This window comes from Pongo pygmaeus, chromosome 5 (genome assembly GCF_028885625.2).
Source record: "Pongo pygmaeus isolate AG05252 chromosome 5, NHGRI_mPonPyg2-v2.0_pri, whole genome shotgun sequence".
Lineage (NCBI taxonomy): Eukaryota > Metazoa > Chordata > Mammalia > Primates > Hominidae > Pongo > Pongo pygmaeus.
This window is the reverse complement of record NC_072378.2, coordinates 160,604,153-160,622,454: the sequence shown is the minus strand read 5'-3', so window position 1 is coordinate 160,622,454 and position 18,302 is coordinate 160,604,153. Positions and strand designations below refer to the sequence as shown.

General features: G+C 42.0%; 1 protein-coding gene across 1 annotated transcript in view; it reads right to left on the bottom strand.

The window, feature by feature from the left end:
* IGF2R (insulin like growth factor 2 receptor) overlaps positions 1-18,302 on the bottom strand; it is a 138,242-nt gene that overhangs the window by 72,167 nt on the left and 47,773 nt on the right. Inside the window, exons 5-10 of the mRNA XM_054490429.2 lie at positions 10,207-10,339; positions 7,600-7,729; positions 5,288-5,393; positions 2,246-2,408; positions 1,852-2,017; positions 450-553 (exon numbers count right to left, since the gene is read on the bottom strand). Coding sequence (XP_054346404.2) covers positions 450-553; positions 1,852-2,017; positions 2,246-2,408; positions 5,288-5,393; positions 7,600-7,729; positions 10,207-10,339 — 802 coding nt within the window. The remainder of the gene's footprint in view (positions 1-449; positions 554-1,851; positions 2,018-2,245; positions 2,409-5,287; positions 5,394-7,599; positions 7,730-10,206; positions 10,340-18,302) is intronic.

Below are 18,302 nucleotides of genomic sequence, written 5' to 3'. Positions count from 1 at the left end.
CAATCCCCAGATCCAAACTCTACCACAGGGTCACCACTTTGCAAAAAGGATTATCTTGATACTCATTACACAAAAGAAGAGGTCACTCAATCAAAATTGGCAAGCCATCCCGCCCCTGCCGAATCTGTCCTTGCTGTAGTTTAGTGTGCACCAAAATTCAAGATGAAAACTTTCCCAACAAGTTCAGTGCTGGGCCCATTCCCAAAACAAACAGACAGAACCGAGGAAAACGCAAACAGGATGTGTGTGTGTCCACTGGGGCAGTGGGGGTGGGGAAACTGTTACTCCAACAGAAAAAACTCAGTCTGGGGGCTAGAGCTGGCCAGTCCAAAGGAGGGCATCTGACTCCTCCATTCAATGTTCACTTCCAAGAACACGCCTGTGCACACACACACAAGCACATGCCCATGAATGGAAAGAGGAGGGGCTGAACTCCAGCGCACACTTACCTGCGGTTTTATTGCACTCAAAGTTTATGACACTCATCCGCTGAAACCCTGAGCTGCATTCATCGCCTCCAAAATATATCAAGGTGAGGTCTCCATCCGAATATCTAGATTTTTGTGAATATACAGACAAATGTGTTTGGGAGAACCAAGAAAGAAACTTGAATCTTTTAAAATATCTACATTAAGCCTTTTGCGTAGCATCAACAAATCACTACTGATCTAAAACAGCAAGCTCTCTAGCCAGCTATGGAAAAATATCTACAGGAAATGAGTTCCAAATGTATGGGCTTGACATCCTCTCGCTTCAAAGTAGTAACTGGCTGGAAGAAAGTGCCGAAGGTTTTGCTGTGAGCATGAAGACTTCTCTTGTTCTCACTTTTAGATTTTGTACAAAATAAATAACGCCCAAGAATTAGACAGCCTTCTTAACAGCCGCCATGGACACAGCCGTGCCTGAGGGGTCTTGGACAATGCTGATCCTGAACAATTTGAAAGAAGCAAAAATAAAATGTTTAAAATGCAGCTTCTCGGCAGATATTCCATGCTTTTAAAAAGCTCAAAGACCAGTTCTGCGGTATTTGCAGTTTTGTGTTCCTAATTTTTGAATCGTAACTGCCCCAACACATTTTCAGAAAACTGCATTTTCATCCTGCTTTTATGAAGGTCAACTACCAAGTTAAGGGTCAAAAGAAATGTGCTGAATGCATTTTTTTAGTAATGTTGATGGTGCTTCAGATTCTCAAACTGCCAGAGAAAAATCAAAACTCCTTAAAAACAAATTTTAAAATAAAAAAGCCCTATCAACTGTAAACTCATTAAATACTTTTCCTACAGCAGGTTCTGTAAAAACAGCAAGTTTATAAAGTGAACAGTTCTAACAGAAGCATTCTTACTCTAAAGCCAGGAAAAACATTTGATTGTTTAGTGACAAACGGCAACTTGCCGAAGTCTACTAGGAAGGAATGCTGGCGTAACTGATTTTCCTGTACCTTATGGAAAATGGAAAGAGGAAGAAAAGGAGGAGAGGGAGTTACATTTCACAAGAATACACACAACGCACTTGAAAATTATGCAGGCCAGGTCCCAAGGCACACACCTCTAATCCACGCACTTTGGGAGGCCGACGTGGGAGGATCACTGAGGCAAGGACTTCAAGATCAGCGTGGGCAACATGGCAAAACTCCATGTCTACAAAAACTACAGAAACTAGCCAGGCATGGTGGTGCCTGCCTGTAGTCCCAGCTACTCGGGAGGCTAAGGTGGGAGGATTACTTGAGGCAGGGAAGTCAAGGCTGCAATGCACCGAGATTGCACCACTGCAGTCTAGCCTGGGCACCAGAGTGCAACCCTGTCTCAAGAAATACAAAGAAAAAGGAAAATCACACAGAGGTTGTTGACGTACCGGAGGGTCTGATTCTGGTATCTTCCTGCTGCTTTGACTTGAGAGGTATTGCTGTTTTTCACTTGGCAAACTGCAGCTTGTTTTTTATTACAGAACTGTGTTTCAGTTTCTCCACAGACATTCAAATAAAACAAATATTCTTTTCCATCTGAAGTATAGGATGAACCTAAAAACAGGGAAATTAACAAGAAGAGGCTTGTTTTATATGAATAGGTATTAGAAGATTACAGTCTTACTTAGTCAAATCTGAATCCTATTTCTGAAACGCCAGCCCAAACCACAGCTCTCTCCAACCCAGAAGCATGCATGGACTGACTTGGTCCCTACTGTCCCGTTCCCTCTCTCGATCCCCTTCTTCCTAAGCAGCGCTAGGAGGCAGAAGGTGCCTGCTTACCTCTGCTCTGCGCAAGCGGTGTGAGGTCTATGGAGACAGCCTGCTGCTCGCCGCTCAGAGAACAAGTTTTACTTTCCAGGTAATCTCTGTGGCAGGCATACTCAGTAATCCACTCAATTTCATAGCGGCAGTTGGATTTAGCAGTGAGTTTGGGAATGGTGCCCTATCAGGAACAATGTGAAAGAAGCAAAATAAAAAATGTTTCATGCTGCTTAATGCAGATTTTCCACACTTATGAAAAGCTCAAAGACAGGTTGTTAGGTTTCTACATTTTGCTGCTTCTGTTTTTTGAATCATAATTGCCTCTAACACATTCAGATTATTTGACTTATAACAACTCAGTAAAGTTATTTTTAATTTTTTTCTAAACTGTTATTTTTTTTTTCCATTTGACTCGTAACACCCCCATTTCCTTTTTACACTCTATTCCCTTTCTAGTCTAGTCACCTTCAGAGAGACACTCAAGCTTCGGCCAGCGAGCACCTGGACTCAGTGGCACGTGGCAATCACTAAGACGTCGGCAAGCGCTAACAGGCCATGCAGGGTGCGTGGTCCATTCACCGCTTTCCACGAGGTGCTCAACTGGAGTGGTGCAACCCCGACACTGAGTGAACATCATCACACGCGTGCATATCCAGAGGCATGGTCCACAACCCCTTTGGGATCCTGGGCGCCACCGTATCTGTACCCACACCTGCTCCTGGGTGAAGACAGGGCAACACCCAGACACAAACCCGCTTCTGCCATTGTGTTGCTTCTATGGAGCGGAAGCTCCACCATTCATCTTTGATGTGAGCCACGAAGGGGGTTGATGGGGTCCCTGCTCACCAGGAATGTCACTGCCAGCTTTTTAATCATCCTTGGGAGACACGTCTTACTGGGCTTAGCACCGGGCATAGCAGTGCTGCTTCCCAGCATCATTCATTCCGTAAATACTCACTGAGCACCTGCTACACGCCAGGCACTAGGTGCCAGGTTTACAATCAGGTCGCACACAATTAGTAAGTTGCAGAGTTGCAGGCCCAACCCTCTTCTGTCTGACTCATCATTGATGCTTCTGCCCACGTGACTCAGAGCAGTCTGACACACAGTGATGCAGACCCCAGGGCTCCGTAAGAGAAGCCAGGCACAGAAAGCCACACAGTGTAGGATTCCCCTGACATAAAACATCCAAAAAAGGCCAATCCACAGAGACGGGAAGAAGGTGCACAGTTGCCAGGGCTTGGGGTGTGAATGGGAAGAGACTGCTAATGGGCAGGAGGTTTCTTTTTGGGGTGATGGAAATGCAAAATTGGATTGTGATGATGGTTGCACAGTTCTAAAAAAATACTAATAACCACTGAATTGTACTTAAAAAAAACTGAATTTTACAGTATGTAAACCCAATAAATAGATTAAATAATTTTTAAAAAGATCTATATGACAAGGTGAGTGTTTACTAAATACCAGCTCCTAAAATCATTCAATGAGCAAATGTAAATGCTTAAACAAACCTCCCAAGTATTACAGTGTCCAAGCACATGTCACACAAGGTCTGCCCAGTGAACAGTTAAGCTTGAAAAGAAACCTGGCCAGCGCGGTGGCTCACACTTGTAATCCCAGCACTGTGGGAGGCCAAGGTGGGCAGATCACTTGAGCCCGGGAGTTCAAGACCAGCCTGGGCAACATAGCAAAGCCCTGTCTCTACTAAAAATACAAAAATTAGCCAGGTGTGGTGGCACACGCCTGTAGTCCCAGCTACTCAGAAGGCTGAAGTGGGAGGATTGCTTGAACTAGGGAGGCGGAGATTGTAGTGATGTGAGATCGTGGCACTACACTCCAGCCGGGGCGACAGAGCGAGACCCTGTCTTTAACAAAAAAAAAAAAAAAAAAAAAGAGGGAACCTCTTGCTCCACTAATAACAAATCAGCCTCTTCTTCTAACACCAAGAAATGCCTCATACCCCTTCGAAGAAAAAGGAGGAAAACTCCCAATTCTCTTGATTCTCACAGTGTAAAATGATTCTTACCAAATGTAGAACAAATAAAAAGGGAAAACACTAAAACCACTATCACCTGAGAACATCTCACCGGGCTTAAAAGATTTCAACTCACATCTTTAGGTACAAATGAAAAGTGTGAATAAATATTCCTCCCCATTCACATTCAGAACAAACATTAGACACTCCGGCCTTCGTTCAGCTGACAGCACTTGGATATGGAAGTCTGGGGACAGAAAGTGGAAAGCTGAGCCCTGCACTGTCTCCATATCCCACACACACCAGGCCAGCTGCCAGCCTGACATTAGAGCAAATTCCACATTTGCTTGGGGGAAGGGGAGCGTGGTTCTCTGGCAAAAGAATTCAGCCCCTCCCTACTTCACCCTATTACTAAGAAGGCAGAAAGAAACTAAACGAAAGCCCTGCCCTACCCCTCCCTCCCTGGGGGACGCCTCTTTTCCATCAGCACCTGCCCCTGGTTAGAACACTTGCAGGCGCTGGACACTCAAGGACAAGTAAGTCTCAGCAGCCACACTCGAAGAGTTTACAGCTGCGCTGGAGATTTCATCAACAGCAGAGTGCACAGCAATAAACTGGCCTGTGATGAGAAAGAAGGGGGAAGGCATGGGTCGGGGTTTAGGGGCAGACTGGGAAGAGAGAGGGAGGGAAACGCTTCTCATAAGAAATCACAGCCTTGAAATTATACTTCGTTTTTCCACTATTCACTAAAACAACCCAACTACCAAAAAAAAAATCTGTCCATGAACGACTTAAAATAATCTCACAGAGACTAGAACAAAACACCATCCCATTGTATGTGGAGGCCCCTCTGGGTTGCTGTAAAAAAGCAAAAGGCAAAATGCAGACAGCTCTCCCTAAGTGAGCTGCATGTGACAGAAGCTATCCCAGGAAGCCCGTCTTCTCCTGAGAGCCCACCAGTGGCTCTGTCATGGCTCCCAGCTTCCTGCATCCAGGCCCACCCTGCCCCAAGCCCAGAAACGCGTTCGCATGGGCAACCCAGGCTAATGTGCGCCACATTAGTCATCAGGAGACGAGTCACTTACCTCTCTCCGCTCCGACGGACAAACAAACGTAATAGTCACTGCGGGGCTGTGACCGTCACAAAAGTCTAGCTTTCCTGCCTCTTCCCTCACGTAACTCAGGACAAGCCTGGGAGAGCCACATTGAGAAAACAGTATTACAAAAGTATAAAGTACATCCAAATTCATATGTTGCCCTGAGCATTCAGCACATTCACTTGGGGGCAGAGGGTAACAGAAGAAGTATTAAAATATAAAAGAAGCTATGGTATAAAATGACTTCATTTCATTTCCATTTGAAAAAAAAAAAGTTTTAAGTAAACTCCTGTGAGTGTTATTTTGTTAAAAAATCAAATATATAAAGTGACCAGCACATAAATTTGATATATTAAGAAAACCTGGCTGGGTGCGGTGGCACACGCCTGCAATCCCAGCATTCTGGAAGGCCAAGGTGGTGGATCACCTGAGGTCAGGAGTTCCAGACCACCCTGGCCAACACGGTGAAACCCCATCTCTACTAAAACTACAAAAATTAGCTGGGCATGGTAGTGCGCCTCTAGTCCCAGCTACTGAGGAGGCTGAGGCAGGAGAATCGCTTGAACAGGGAGGCAGAGGTTGCAGTGAACGGAAATCACGCCACTGCACTCCAGCCTACGTGACAGAGCAAAACCCCACCTCAAAAACAAAAACAAAACCCGTTTGATCTGCTTCACGTCCTAGAATAAGGAAAGAAAAAAAGAACAAAAAAATTATTTTTTAAAAAAAGGAAGAAACACCATTTGACTAAAATAAACAAACAAAAATGTTTGCAATTAATAAAATTAAAAAAAAAAAAAGCAGACAAGCAGGCCAGGTGCATTTTTGCCCACAAGGCTAGTCAATCATTTCCTCTTTATACAACAAATTCTAAGTGCCAGCCAAGAGTTTTGTTTTGTCTTAACCCCACAGCACCTGCCCAGCAGTTACTGAACTGGGGTTCTCTTCCACAACCCAAATCACCATCCAACACGGCCCCCACCACCAGGGTTTACTGCACTCAGTGTGGAATGGGCCCAGTGCCCCTGGCTGCCTGCTAGAGAATAGGTGATCACAGGTGACCTGCCTTTTCCCACAAGAGAAGCTCACACTTTTCCTCAGTGTCCCACACATTACTAAATCGTCACTCACACTCATTCATATTAAGAATTACCAATGTGTCACTTAAAGACTCTGTTATGGACTGAACTGTTTCCCCTCAAAATTTGTATGTTGAAGGTCTAAGCCATAGCTCAGCATGTGACTGCATTTGGAGACAGGGCCTTTAAAGAGGCGAACAAGGAAAAAGGAGGTCGCGTGAGTGGGCCTTAATCCAAAAATCACTGGTGTCCTTATCAGAAGAGGAGATTCGGACACAGACCCCCGCAGAGGGAAGGCCATGTGAAGACACAGAAAACGGCCATCTAACGAGCCAAGGAGAGAGGCCTCAGAACAAACCAGCCCTGGTGACACCTTCTTCAGACGTGTAGCCTCTAGACTGTGTAGGAAATACATTTCTGTGGTTTAAGCTACCCAGCCTATCATATTTTCTTATGGCAGCCTGAGCAAACTAATACAGACACACACATAGAAAATTCCAAACATTTTTCCCCTTAGGTTACACTCGAGTTTTTTCTTTGGACAGAGTGCCATTATAATTGCACATGCTCCCTACAACCACCCAGACATGCCACAAGCTCCAGACTAGAGCAAGCACAACAAGGTGTCTACCAAAGGCCTCTAAATGGGGAGAAAATGTGAATCCTTGATCTAAGTTCAGGATATGATCATGTGCAACACACTAGAGAAATGCATATGTCTGCCACGGCAAGATACAAAGGCAGTACAAGAGCATATGTACACAGCACAACACATTATAAGGAACACCATTCCCCACTGGGAACCAAGGTCCCTGTCATGTCCCAGTGAAGGTCACCAGCAAACTGCCCCTCCTGTCTCTTGCCCTCCCAAGACGAGAACACAATGGACACAAAATCAATTTCACGGGTGCCACAGAATGAAAATATCAGATGGCACCTTAAGATAGACATTATTTCATGAGGTAAATACAGGTATGTACTATGGACTGGATCATGAGATACAGTTTTACTGCTATAAGAGACAAATGATTAGAAAGTAGACATGCACACTAGACTATGTGACTCACAGCAATGACCAACAATCTTATGGGCACATGTGAAGCAGTAATGCTGCAGGGACTATCCCAAGCCCTGCTGAAAAAGGATGTTCCTGCAGCTCCCTGAAAGTCAGGTCCTTGCTGGAGATTAAAAACGCCAACAGCATCAGAGGCCTCGACTGACCTGTCCTTGCGCACCAGCTTCAGTCCCTCCTGGGGCTGGCCAACATCAAACGCCTGGTCTCCTCTTACCAGGCAGGCAGCAGTGCCGGGGGGACAGGCCCGCAGCTGTGAACCTGGGTCTCGTAGTGTGTCTGAAAATCATGTATTACATTAAATCAGATTAGGTGTCAGGAGTGATAATCACACGTACCCTTAGATCCAGGGTCCCTTTAAATACATTATTGAATTCCTAAAAGTCTCCCTAAGTAACTATTCTGAAACCTCGGGCAAGCCATTAACCCTCTGCAAACAAAGCTCAGGATGAAGGAATGTAAAGTACTGGCTCTGCACTGGTATATAAGAGGTGCACAGGAAACAGGCTATGATGTTATTTGTAATTAAGAAACGTACCCATCCTCTGCTCGAGGTACAACAACATTAGCATTATCCCCTTTCAAGCTACAAAGACTAGAAAATGCAGGCACTCCACAGATGACTGGAACAATTAGGAGATTAGTGGAAAGAACCCACAGCTCTGGGTTCAAATCCTAAATCGACCACTTACTATGTCTATAACGTTGGTCTAACTACAAAACTATCCAATTGCCAGTGTGCTACTGCACAGGTTTGAGGAAGGATTAAAGAGGAAAACATGCCCAGAATATGTCCAGAACATCACGCAGGCTTTACAGATTGCCAGTAGCAACAGCTGTGATTACAGCTAGGTTGCTCTTTACCATTCATTTCTATGACCATGACTCAATACCTTACACAGTATACTTTGGGATTTATTTGTTTACTATCTATCTTTTCTCCTATCTAACTAAAGCTCCAGGAAAACAGGAACTGTGGTGAGTTCAATGCTATAATCCAGTGCCTAGATTAGTGCCTAGCACATAGAAGGGATTCAAACAACCCTTCTCCCACGAATGAGTGAGTGAATAATCTTACCTCCCTTAAGTTTTACCTGCCTTATCAATCAAAGATGGGGAGGGTTATCTACCTTTGCACCAGCTAGTGAAGAGGTAAGCAAACCTTTAACTCTCAACCCTTCCAAACAATTATGAAATTATGTGGAATTATGAAATTTCACAAACGGACTGCTTTGTTCCACCTATAGTATCTGCTGTGCCATAGGCTCCTTGCCCTCATGGGGACTCAATGTAAGACAATCCACTTGGTATACCAAAGGCAGAATATACGGCAAGTGCCCTGAGGACGCAAGGAGGTAAGCATGTGGCGGCAAGTCCAAAGCTATCCAAGAGGTTTTGAGGGTCACATTCAATCTTGGTTTGAGACTTGGGGCAATTTCTTGGGAATGGAGAATGTCTGAGTAAAAACTAAGGCACGTCTACTGTGAATCAAAGTCATTCAAGCTCCGCTCAAATTGCCAGTAAATTGGAAAGAAAAAACTTGTAAGAAAATACTCAGCAAATTCAGATGTTCTGTAAAATGTTAAGAGACCAGAAACCTAAATGTTTTCCAAATCAAAATAGCGTATTATTTCAGAATTCAATAATCTACAACTCATCAACTTTATAACCAAACTTGAGTTACAGACCCATTTAAGACAAAGACTGCATTAGTCTTTTTCCAAAAAATCAATAAAGGTTATCCTTGGAGAACAAAAGAAAGATGTAATACTCTAACACACAAAAAAAATCTAGTTATCATTGGTTACTTTTGGTGAGCCCTGAATGGGGTATACTTACTGTTTTTAACTGTTTAGAAATAATACACAAACAAGATAGTACATAATGTATATATACAATTTAAAGAATAATCATAAAGTAATACTCATCTACTATCCAGCAATACTTCCATGTATTGAGTTTATTTTTTAAAATTTTCTCCAAACTTTTCTAAGGGCAAAGCATTATGTACTATTTGAGAAATAAAAAACAAAGAAAAACACTAAAAATGACCTTTTGATTAGTTAATCACCAGCAGAATTTACTCATGGCTAGCACTGCAGAAAGACAAGTCCTGGCCTACAGGACTAACAATTCATAGCCCTGAGGGAAACATCAAGCTGGGTTTTAGAAACCTGGCTTAGCAAAACCAGCTGAAGGCCAGTCAAAGGCTTAGTAAAACTTTTCATGGCCCTTTTTAGATAAAGACCATTTATTTATGGTCTTCAGTTAATTTATCAAAGATTCTAAAGCTTAAGCTAAAGCTTCTCACACCAGTTCTGGCAAGTACAGAGAAAGGAACAAGTCAGCTTGGGCCAAATATGAATCCCGACCAAGTACCCAAGTCCTTGGGTACTTTTTCTTTTTTACCCAGCCTGTAACTCAGAGCCAAGGGATTCAGGCACACACAGAGAACAAGACCGACCCTCACTACTGCAGAATCCCGAAACCCAAGGTGTCTGGCCGAGAGAACACCCACATGGAATGGACCAACAGTTAGGATGGAACCTGCAGGGGTTGGGGAGGAGGCATGGAATCTACTGGGGAAGAAGAGGTGGGTTGTGCAAATAGAACATTTTTTGGGACAAAAGCTTTATTAGAGGGCCTAATCAGAAACATGGATGTGAAAACAGAAATAAAGGTAGAAAGGCAAAGATACTGAAGCCATAAAAGAAATCCCTCACCACCCACCCCCTCAGCCCCACAAAGATTCATACCTATGTCTCTACAAACATTGATGAATAGAGAAGTGTCTGGATCGGAGTCATCCACCAAGTAGGCACCACTAAGCTTGATCAGAGGATTGAGATCATGCTTCTTCAACTCTTCATCAAACACATAGCATGGCACCTGGAAGGGAGGAAGAGAAAAGTGAGTCTTCAATATACATCTTGGTCAATCAGAAAAGCTTATGACCAATGTCACACAACACTGCTTCCCATTCCTTAGGGACCATCATGCTATGGTGTCCCCTAATAACAAAAGAACTCAGGCAAAAGTCAATAAACGTCTTGGCTCCTCTGCGTTCTTTTTGGTATCTCTTCTCTCTTTCATGAGGACTGTTCTGCAATCATCTCCTCTCACTTTACATCGCCAGGTTTTCCCTCTCCACTGGATCGTTTCCCTCAGCATGCCATGAGATCTACCACCTCACAAACGTCCTTCCTGGTCCCTACATTCCCCTAGCTAACATCTCATGTCTCTGCAACTTAGAGCAAAATTCCTTCAACTGTCTCTACACATCTCCTCCTCTTCCTACCTTCCATTCTCTCGAACACAGTCACATCAGCTTGCTGTCTCCCACTCCATCAAAACCCTGCTTACCAGGTCACCCAAAACATCTCTGCTGACACATCCAGTGCTCTTGTCCTAGCCTTCCCGTTACATGGTCTCTTGTGCCACTGGATGCTACTGATCATTCCCCACCTCATGAAACCCCTTCTCCTGTGGCTTGCAACCACAGGCTCCTGGTTTTCTTCTGCCCCACTTCCAGCTCTTTTTCAGCCTCCTGGAAACACCTCTCACCTTCCCTCTAACAGACTCTCAATGCAGAGGTGTGCCACAGCTTACTGAGCAGCCCTCTTTCCTGTCTACACCCAATCCCTTGGTGACCTCGTGCATGGTTATTAATGTCTGCCAATGACTCCCAAATTCATGTCTCTAGCCTTGACCTTTCCACAGAACTACAGGCTTACACAGCCAACAACAGCAGGAGCTACGTTTATGAGCACAGACTCGAAGCAGAACGCTTGGGGTTCAAACTCTGGCATGAACACTTTGCATGACCATGAATGAAGTTAACCTCCATGCCTCAGTTTCCCCACGTGCCATACTGGAATAATGACAGTTATTCCTTCAGGGGGTTGCTGCAAGGCCTGAGTAAGCTAATGTATGTGAAGCTTGGGGTACAGCTCCTGGCAGGTTGGCATAAGTGTTATTTATTGCTGCTGTTTATCATCATCACTTGGATACACAAAACCATCTCAAATTTCATGTATTTAAAATGAGCCTTTGATTTCTCCCCCAAAACCTACTGTTACCCCAGTGTTCCTCATCTCAACAAATGGCACCATCATTCAACCAGTTGCTTGGGCCAAAACCTTAAGGTCCCCCTGCCCCACCGCCAAGCTCTCTCACAGTCTACATCCAACCATCGGCAAGTCCTGCCAGCTCTCCCTTCAGACTAAATCCTGGATCCACTCCCTTCTTATCACCTCCACCATCGCCACCCTGTCCAAGCCACCATAATCTCTTGCCTGCAACAGTATCTTAACTGGCCCCCAATTCCAGCTTCAATGCCCTACTACCTCAGCCCATGTCTCCACAAGCACAGGATTAGCACTTCAGAATTAAATCAGGCCACACCTCTCCCTGTTCAAAGCAGCTTCCCATTACACTGAGAAGGAAATTCGAACTCCGTCATAACACTACCCTCACCCACCACTCTCCTCACTCCACGCAGCCACACTCACCTCTTGATGCAATTCTGCCCTCCTGAAACTCAAAAGTCCTCTCTACCTGAGATGCGCTTACCCAAATATACACATGGCTCTTTCCCTCACTTCATTCAGGTCTCTGATGAAACATCACCCTTAGTAAGGCCTCTTCTGACACCTTTACCTAAAACAGCACTCTCCACCTCTCTGTCTCCCGTACTCAGCCTTACTTTTGTTCACAGCACTGTGATGTATGATACTAGGTACTGCCATCTGCTGACTTTTGTCATTTTCCCCCCACTATAATAGGGGCTCCTTGAGGTCAAGGGTTTGTCACTGCAGGCTAAAGATGATGCCTAGAACATAGTGGGAGCTCAGTAAATATTTGTTCCATATTTGTTCTATAAACTGTGAAGAGGAGTTCCTCCTGTGGGTATTTCAATCCATCCTTACTTGGTTCTAATTTATGACCAGTCTCTCATACCTATGAACTAACGGTCTTTTTATTTTAAAAAACATCAAGAAACCCCACTGTTAGAGTTGGCAAGACCCTGCGCTTTAAGGGGGTGCCTCTTTGTTTGTTTTATATAGATTTAGGAGGACCGAGTACAGTTGTATTACATGGATATTGCACAGTGGTGAGGTCTGTGCTTTTGGTGTAACCAGCACTGGAATACCGTACATTGTACCCATTAGGAAATTTCTCATTTCTCAACCCTCACTGCCCTCGCACCCTCTCACCTTTCTGAAGCTCCAATATTTATTATTCCAGTCTCTATGTCCATGTGTATGTATTACTTAGTTCCCACTTATAAGTGAGAATATGTAGTGTCTAAGTTATTTCACTCAAGATAATGGCCTCAAGTTCCATCAATATTACTCCAAAACATAGGATTTCATTCTGTCTTATGGCTGAGTGGTATACCATGGTGTGTGTGTGTGTGTGTGTGTGTGTGTGTGTGTGTGTGTGTGTGTGTGTGTGTGTGTGTGTGTGTGTGTGTGTGTGTGTGTGTGTGTGTGTGTGTGTGTGTGTGTGTGTGTGTGTGTGTGTGTGTTCTTTACCTAGTCATCCGTTGGTGGGCACTTACGTTTATTCCATATCTTTGCTACTGTGACTAGTGCCACAATAAACAGACGAGTGCAGGTATCTCTTTGATATACAGATTTCTTTTACTTTGTGTAGATACCCAGTAGTGAGATTGCTGGGTCAAATGGTAGTTCTATTTTTAGTTCTTTGATTAATTTCCATACTATTTTCCATAAAGGTCATTCTAATTTACATTCCCACCAATGGTGTATAAGTGTTCTCTTTTTTTCTGCAACTTTGCCAACATCTGTTTTTTTTGACTTTTTAATAATTGCCATTTTTGACTGGTATAAGAGGGTATCTCATTGTGGTTTTATAATAATTTGTATATTTCTCTGATGATTAGTGATGTGGAGTATGTTTAGGAGATTCTTGGCCATTTGCATGTCTTCTTTAGAGAAATGTTTGTTCATCTCCTTTGCTCACTTCTTAAAGGGATTGTGGTTTTTCTTGTTGAGTTGTCTGCATTCTTTGTAGATTCTGGATATCAATCCTTTGTTGGATGTAGAGTTTAAAAACACTTTTGGCCATTTTGTATGTTGTCTGTTCACTCTGCTGCCTATGTATTTTGCTATGCAGAAGTTTTTAAGTTTAATAAAGTCCCATTTCTCTATTTTTATTTTTGTTGCATTTGCTTTTGAAGTCTTAGTCATGAATTCTTTGCCTAGCCGAAGATCCGAGAGAGCTTTTCCTGCGTTTTCTTCTGGGAATTTTATAGTTTCAGGCAGGCCTTACATTCAAGTCGTTAATCCAACCTGAGTTAATTTTTATATGTGGTGAGAGATAGGGGTCCAGTTTAATTCTTCTGCATATGGCTGTCCAGTTTTTCCCAGAACCATTTACTAAATAGGGTGTCCTTTCCCCAGTGTATGTTTTTGTCAACTGTGTCAAAGATCAGTTGGTTGTAAGTATGTAGCTTTGACTCTGGGTTTTCTATTCTGTTCCATTGATATGTGTGTCTATTTTTATATCAGTACTAGCTGTTTTGATTACTATAGCCCTCCAGTATAATCTGTAGTCGGGTATTGTGATGCCTCTAGCTTTGTTCATTTTCCTTAAGATTGGTTTGGCTATTAAGACTTTTTTGGGGGACCACATGAATTTTAGGACTTTTTCTAATTCCATAAAAAATGACGTTGGCATTTTGATAGGAATTGCACTGAATCTGTGGATTGTTTCGGGCAATATAATCATTTTAATGATATTGATTCTTCCAATCCATGAGCATGGGATGCTTTCCCATTTGTTTGTGCCATCTACAATTTCTTTCATCAGTGTTTTACAGTTTTCCTTGTAGAGATTTTTCACCTCCTTGGCTAAATGTATTTCTAGTAGGGTTTTTTTTTAGCGATTATAAATGGGATCGAGTTCTTGATTTGATTCTCAGCTTGATCATTATTGGTATGTAGAAATGTTATTGATTCTTGTACAATGACTCTGTATCCTGAAACTACTGAATTCATGTATCAAATCTCAGAGACTTTTGGAGGAATCTTTAGAGTTTTCTAGGTATAAGATCATATCATCAGCACACAGAGACACACTGACTTTCTCTTTTCTGATCTGGATGCCTTTTCTTTCTCTTGCCTGACTACCCTAGGTAAGACTTCCGGTACTATGTTGAATAGGAGAGATGAAAAAGTGGGCATCGTTGTCTTGTTCCACTTCTTAGGGGAAATGCTTTCAACTTTTCCCTGCTCAGTATGATGCTGGCTGTGGTTCTGTCGTATACGCCTTTTATTATTCTGCGGTATGTCCCTTCTAATAATTTTTTGAGTGTTTTTTTTCATTAAGGGATGTTGAATTTCATCAAATGCTTTTTCTGTATCTCCTCAGATAGTCATACCTTTTTTGTTTTTAATTGTTTAAATGGTGAATCACATTTATTGATTTGCATACGCTGAACCATCCTTGCAACCCTGGAATAAAACCCACTTGATCGTGATGTATTATTTTTCTGAAGTGCTGTTGCACTCAGTTTGCTAGTATTTTGTTGAGATTTTTGAATCTGTTTATCATAGATATTGGTCTCTAGTTTTCTTTCTTTCTTGTGTGCTTGTTTGGCTTTGGTTATCAGGATAATATTGGCTTCAAATAATGAGTTAAGGAGGATCCCCTCCTCTGATTTTTGGGAACAGTTTCAGTAGGATTTGTACCAGTTCTTCCCTGTGCCTCTGGTAGAATTCAGCTGTCAATCTGTCTGGTCCTGAGCTTTTTTTGTTGGGAGGTTTTTTTTGTTTTGTTTTGTTTTTCTTAAATTACTGATTCAATCCCAATACTTGTTATTGGTCTTTTTGGAATTTCTATTTCTTCCTGGTTGAATCTCGGGAAGTTGAATGTTTCCAGAAATGTATACATTTCCTCTAAATTTTCTCGGTTGTGAGTACACAGATGTTCATAGTAGTCTCTGATGATCTTTTTTGCGGTATCAGTTGTAATGTCTACTTTCTTATTTCTGGTTGAATCCTCTCTCTTCTGGTTAATCTGACCAGCAGTCTATGAATATTATCTTTCCAAAGAAACAACTTCTCATTTTTTTGATCCTTTGTACTGCATTTTATGGTCTCCATTTCATTTAGTTCTGCTCTGGTATTTGTTACTTCTGTTCTACTACGTTTCAATTTGGTTTTTTCTTTTTTTTCTAGTTCCTTGAAGTGTGATATTAGGTTGTTAATTTGTGATCTATATTTTTGATGTAGGCATTTAACACTATAAATTTCCCACTTGGCCCTGCTTTTGCTGTATCCCAGAGGTTTTATGTTGTGTGTCCATTTTCATTTGTTTCAATTTTTTTAAATTTCCATCTTAATTGCACTGTTGACTCAAAATTCATTCAGAAGCACACTATTTAATTTCCAATTATTTGTATAGTTATGAGCGTTCCTCTGGGAACTGGGAATTGATTTCTAGTTTTATTCCACTGTGGTCTGAGAAGATACTTGGTATCATTTTGGTTTTTTTCAATTTATTGAGACTTATTTTTTGGTATGACAGATAGTCCATCTCGAAAAATGTTCTGTGCACTGATGAGAAGAATATATGTTCTGCGGCTGTGGGTAGAATCTTCTATAAATGTCTGTTAGGTCTACGTGGTCCTGACTCCTATTTATGTCCAGTGTTTGTTGATTTTCTTTCTCAGCGATTGAATTCTATTATTGTATTGCTGTCCATTTCTTAAGTCTACTAGTAGTTGTTTTATGAATCTTGTGCTCTAGAGTTGGGTGCATATATATTTAAGATTGTTACATCTTGTTAAATAATCTGTTTATCATATGATGACCATCTTTTTCTTTTTTTTACTGTTGTTGATTTAAAGTCAGTTTTATCTAAGTATAGGTAGGTCTCCCTGTTTGCTTTTGATTTCCATTTGCCTGGAATATCTTTTTCCATCCCTGTAGCTTCAGTCTATGTCTTTACCAATTAGTTGGCTTTCCTGTAAGCAGCATATGGGTGGATTCTGTTTTTTGTTTTTTAAATCCATTCTGCCAACCTGTATCTTTTATGTGAAGCATTTAATCCATGTACATTCAAAGTTAATATTAATATGTGAGGTTTTATTCCTGTCATAATGCCAACTGTTTCCTAGTTGCTTTGTGGTCTTGTTTGTGTAATTGTTCTATAAGAGTGTTTATACTTTTGTGTGTTTTTATGATAGCAAGTATCAAACTTTTGTTTCCCTGTGTAGACCTCCTTTGGGTATTTCTTGTACGGTCTATCTAGTACTGACAAATTCCCTCAGCATTTGCATGTCTGAGAAAGACTTTATTTTTCCTTCATACATGAAACTTATTCTGGCAGGATACAAAATTCAGGGTTGACAGATTTTTTTTCCTTAAGCAGCTTGAAAACAGAAACCCAATCTCTCTGGCTCTTAAGTTTCTCCTGAGAAGTCCCTATTAGTTTGATGGGGTTTCCTTTATAGGTGATTAGATACTTTTCTCGTGGACAGGATTTTTTCCTTCATGTTGACCTCATACAGTCTGATGGCTACGTGTTGTGGTGAAGTCCTTCTTGCAACATATTTCCTTAGAATTTTTTGAGCTTCTTGTATTTGGAGGTCTAGATCTCCTGCTAGACTAAAGTTTACATCAATTATTTCCTCAAATACGTTTTCCAAACTTTGTTTGTTCTTCTCCCTTAGTAATATCTATGCTTCATAGGTTTGGATGTTTCATGTAGTCCCACGCTTCTCAAACACTTTGTTCATTTCCTTTGAGTCTTTGTTTTTGTCTGATTGGATTAATTTAAAAGACCTGTCTTCAAGTTCTGAGATTCTTCCTTCTGCTTCGTCTAGTCTATGGTTGAAGCTTTCAACTGTATTTTATAATTCCCATAATAAATTTTTCATTTCTAGAAATTCTATTTGATTTTTTAAAAACATCTCTTTGGTAAATTTCTCATTTATATCCTGGATTGATATTCTGATCTCTTTGTATTGGTTTTCAACTTTCTCATGTATCTCATTAAGCTTCTTTAAAATTAATATTTTGAATTCTTTAACTAGTATTTCAAGCATTTCACTTTGGTTAGGATCTGTTTCTGGAGGATTAATATGATCCTTCAGGGTGCTGTAACACCCTGCTTTTTCATATTTCCAGAATTGTTACCCTGCTTCCTTCTCATCTAGAGAAACTGTCACTTTTTGGTTTGAATTTACTTTTGCTTTGACTAGAGGGTTTCCCCCCTGCCTTGAGAATGTGACTATAATGTATGTTGCATAGTTTTATTTGGCTTTGCTTCTGGACGCTTTCAGCGTCAAAGACTGTATGCATTCCTTGGTTATAGATAGGCTTTGTGTGGTGACTTTCTCAAACATCAGTTGTAGTAGTGATATACCAGGCTGGTGAGCAGGCTCAGGGCCTCCTGAGTAGCCAGGGTGTGGTAAGGGATGATGGTAACTGAGGTCATGGAAAGCTTGTCTCCTGCCGTAGCACTGTGCAATTGTGTACACCGTTGTGTCAGCAGATGGGCTATGCAAGTTCATCTCCTGGCCAGGAAGTGGTACTTGCGGGAAAGAGGCAGCTGCAGTGGTGGCAACAGGATTTATGCTTGGCTTTTGTTAACAAGGAGGCTACCCCCATGTCCCAGACAATCGATGGGGCCATGGGACACCTAAGCATCACTGTCTTGTGTTCTGCCAGCAAGGCAGGTTGAGGAAGGAAAGCTGGGTGGAGCTGGGTCAGGCAAGCACATATTCAGGCTTTTCAACAGCTGAGACAAGCAATGGCTCCAATGGTGATCAGCGGGCCTCCAGGGCAACATTCTAGGGAGGGACAGAGGCGCCTCTACT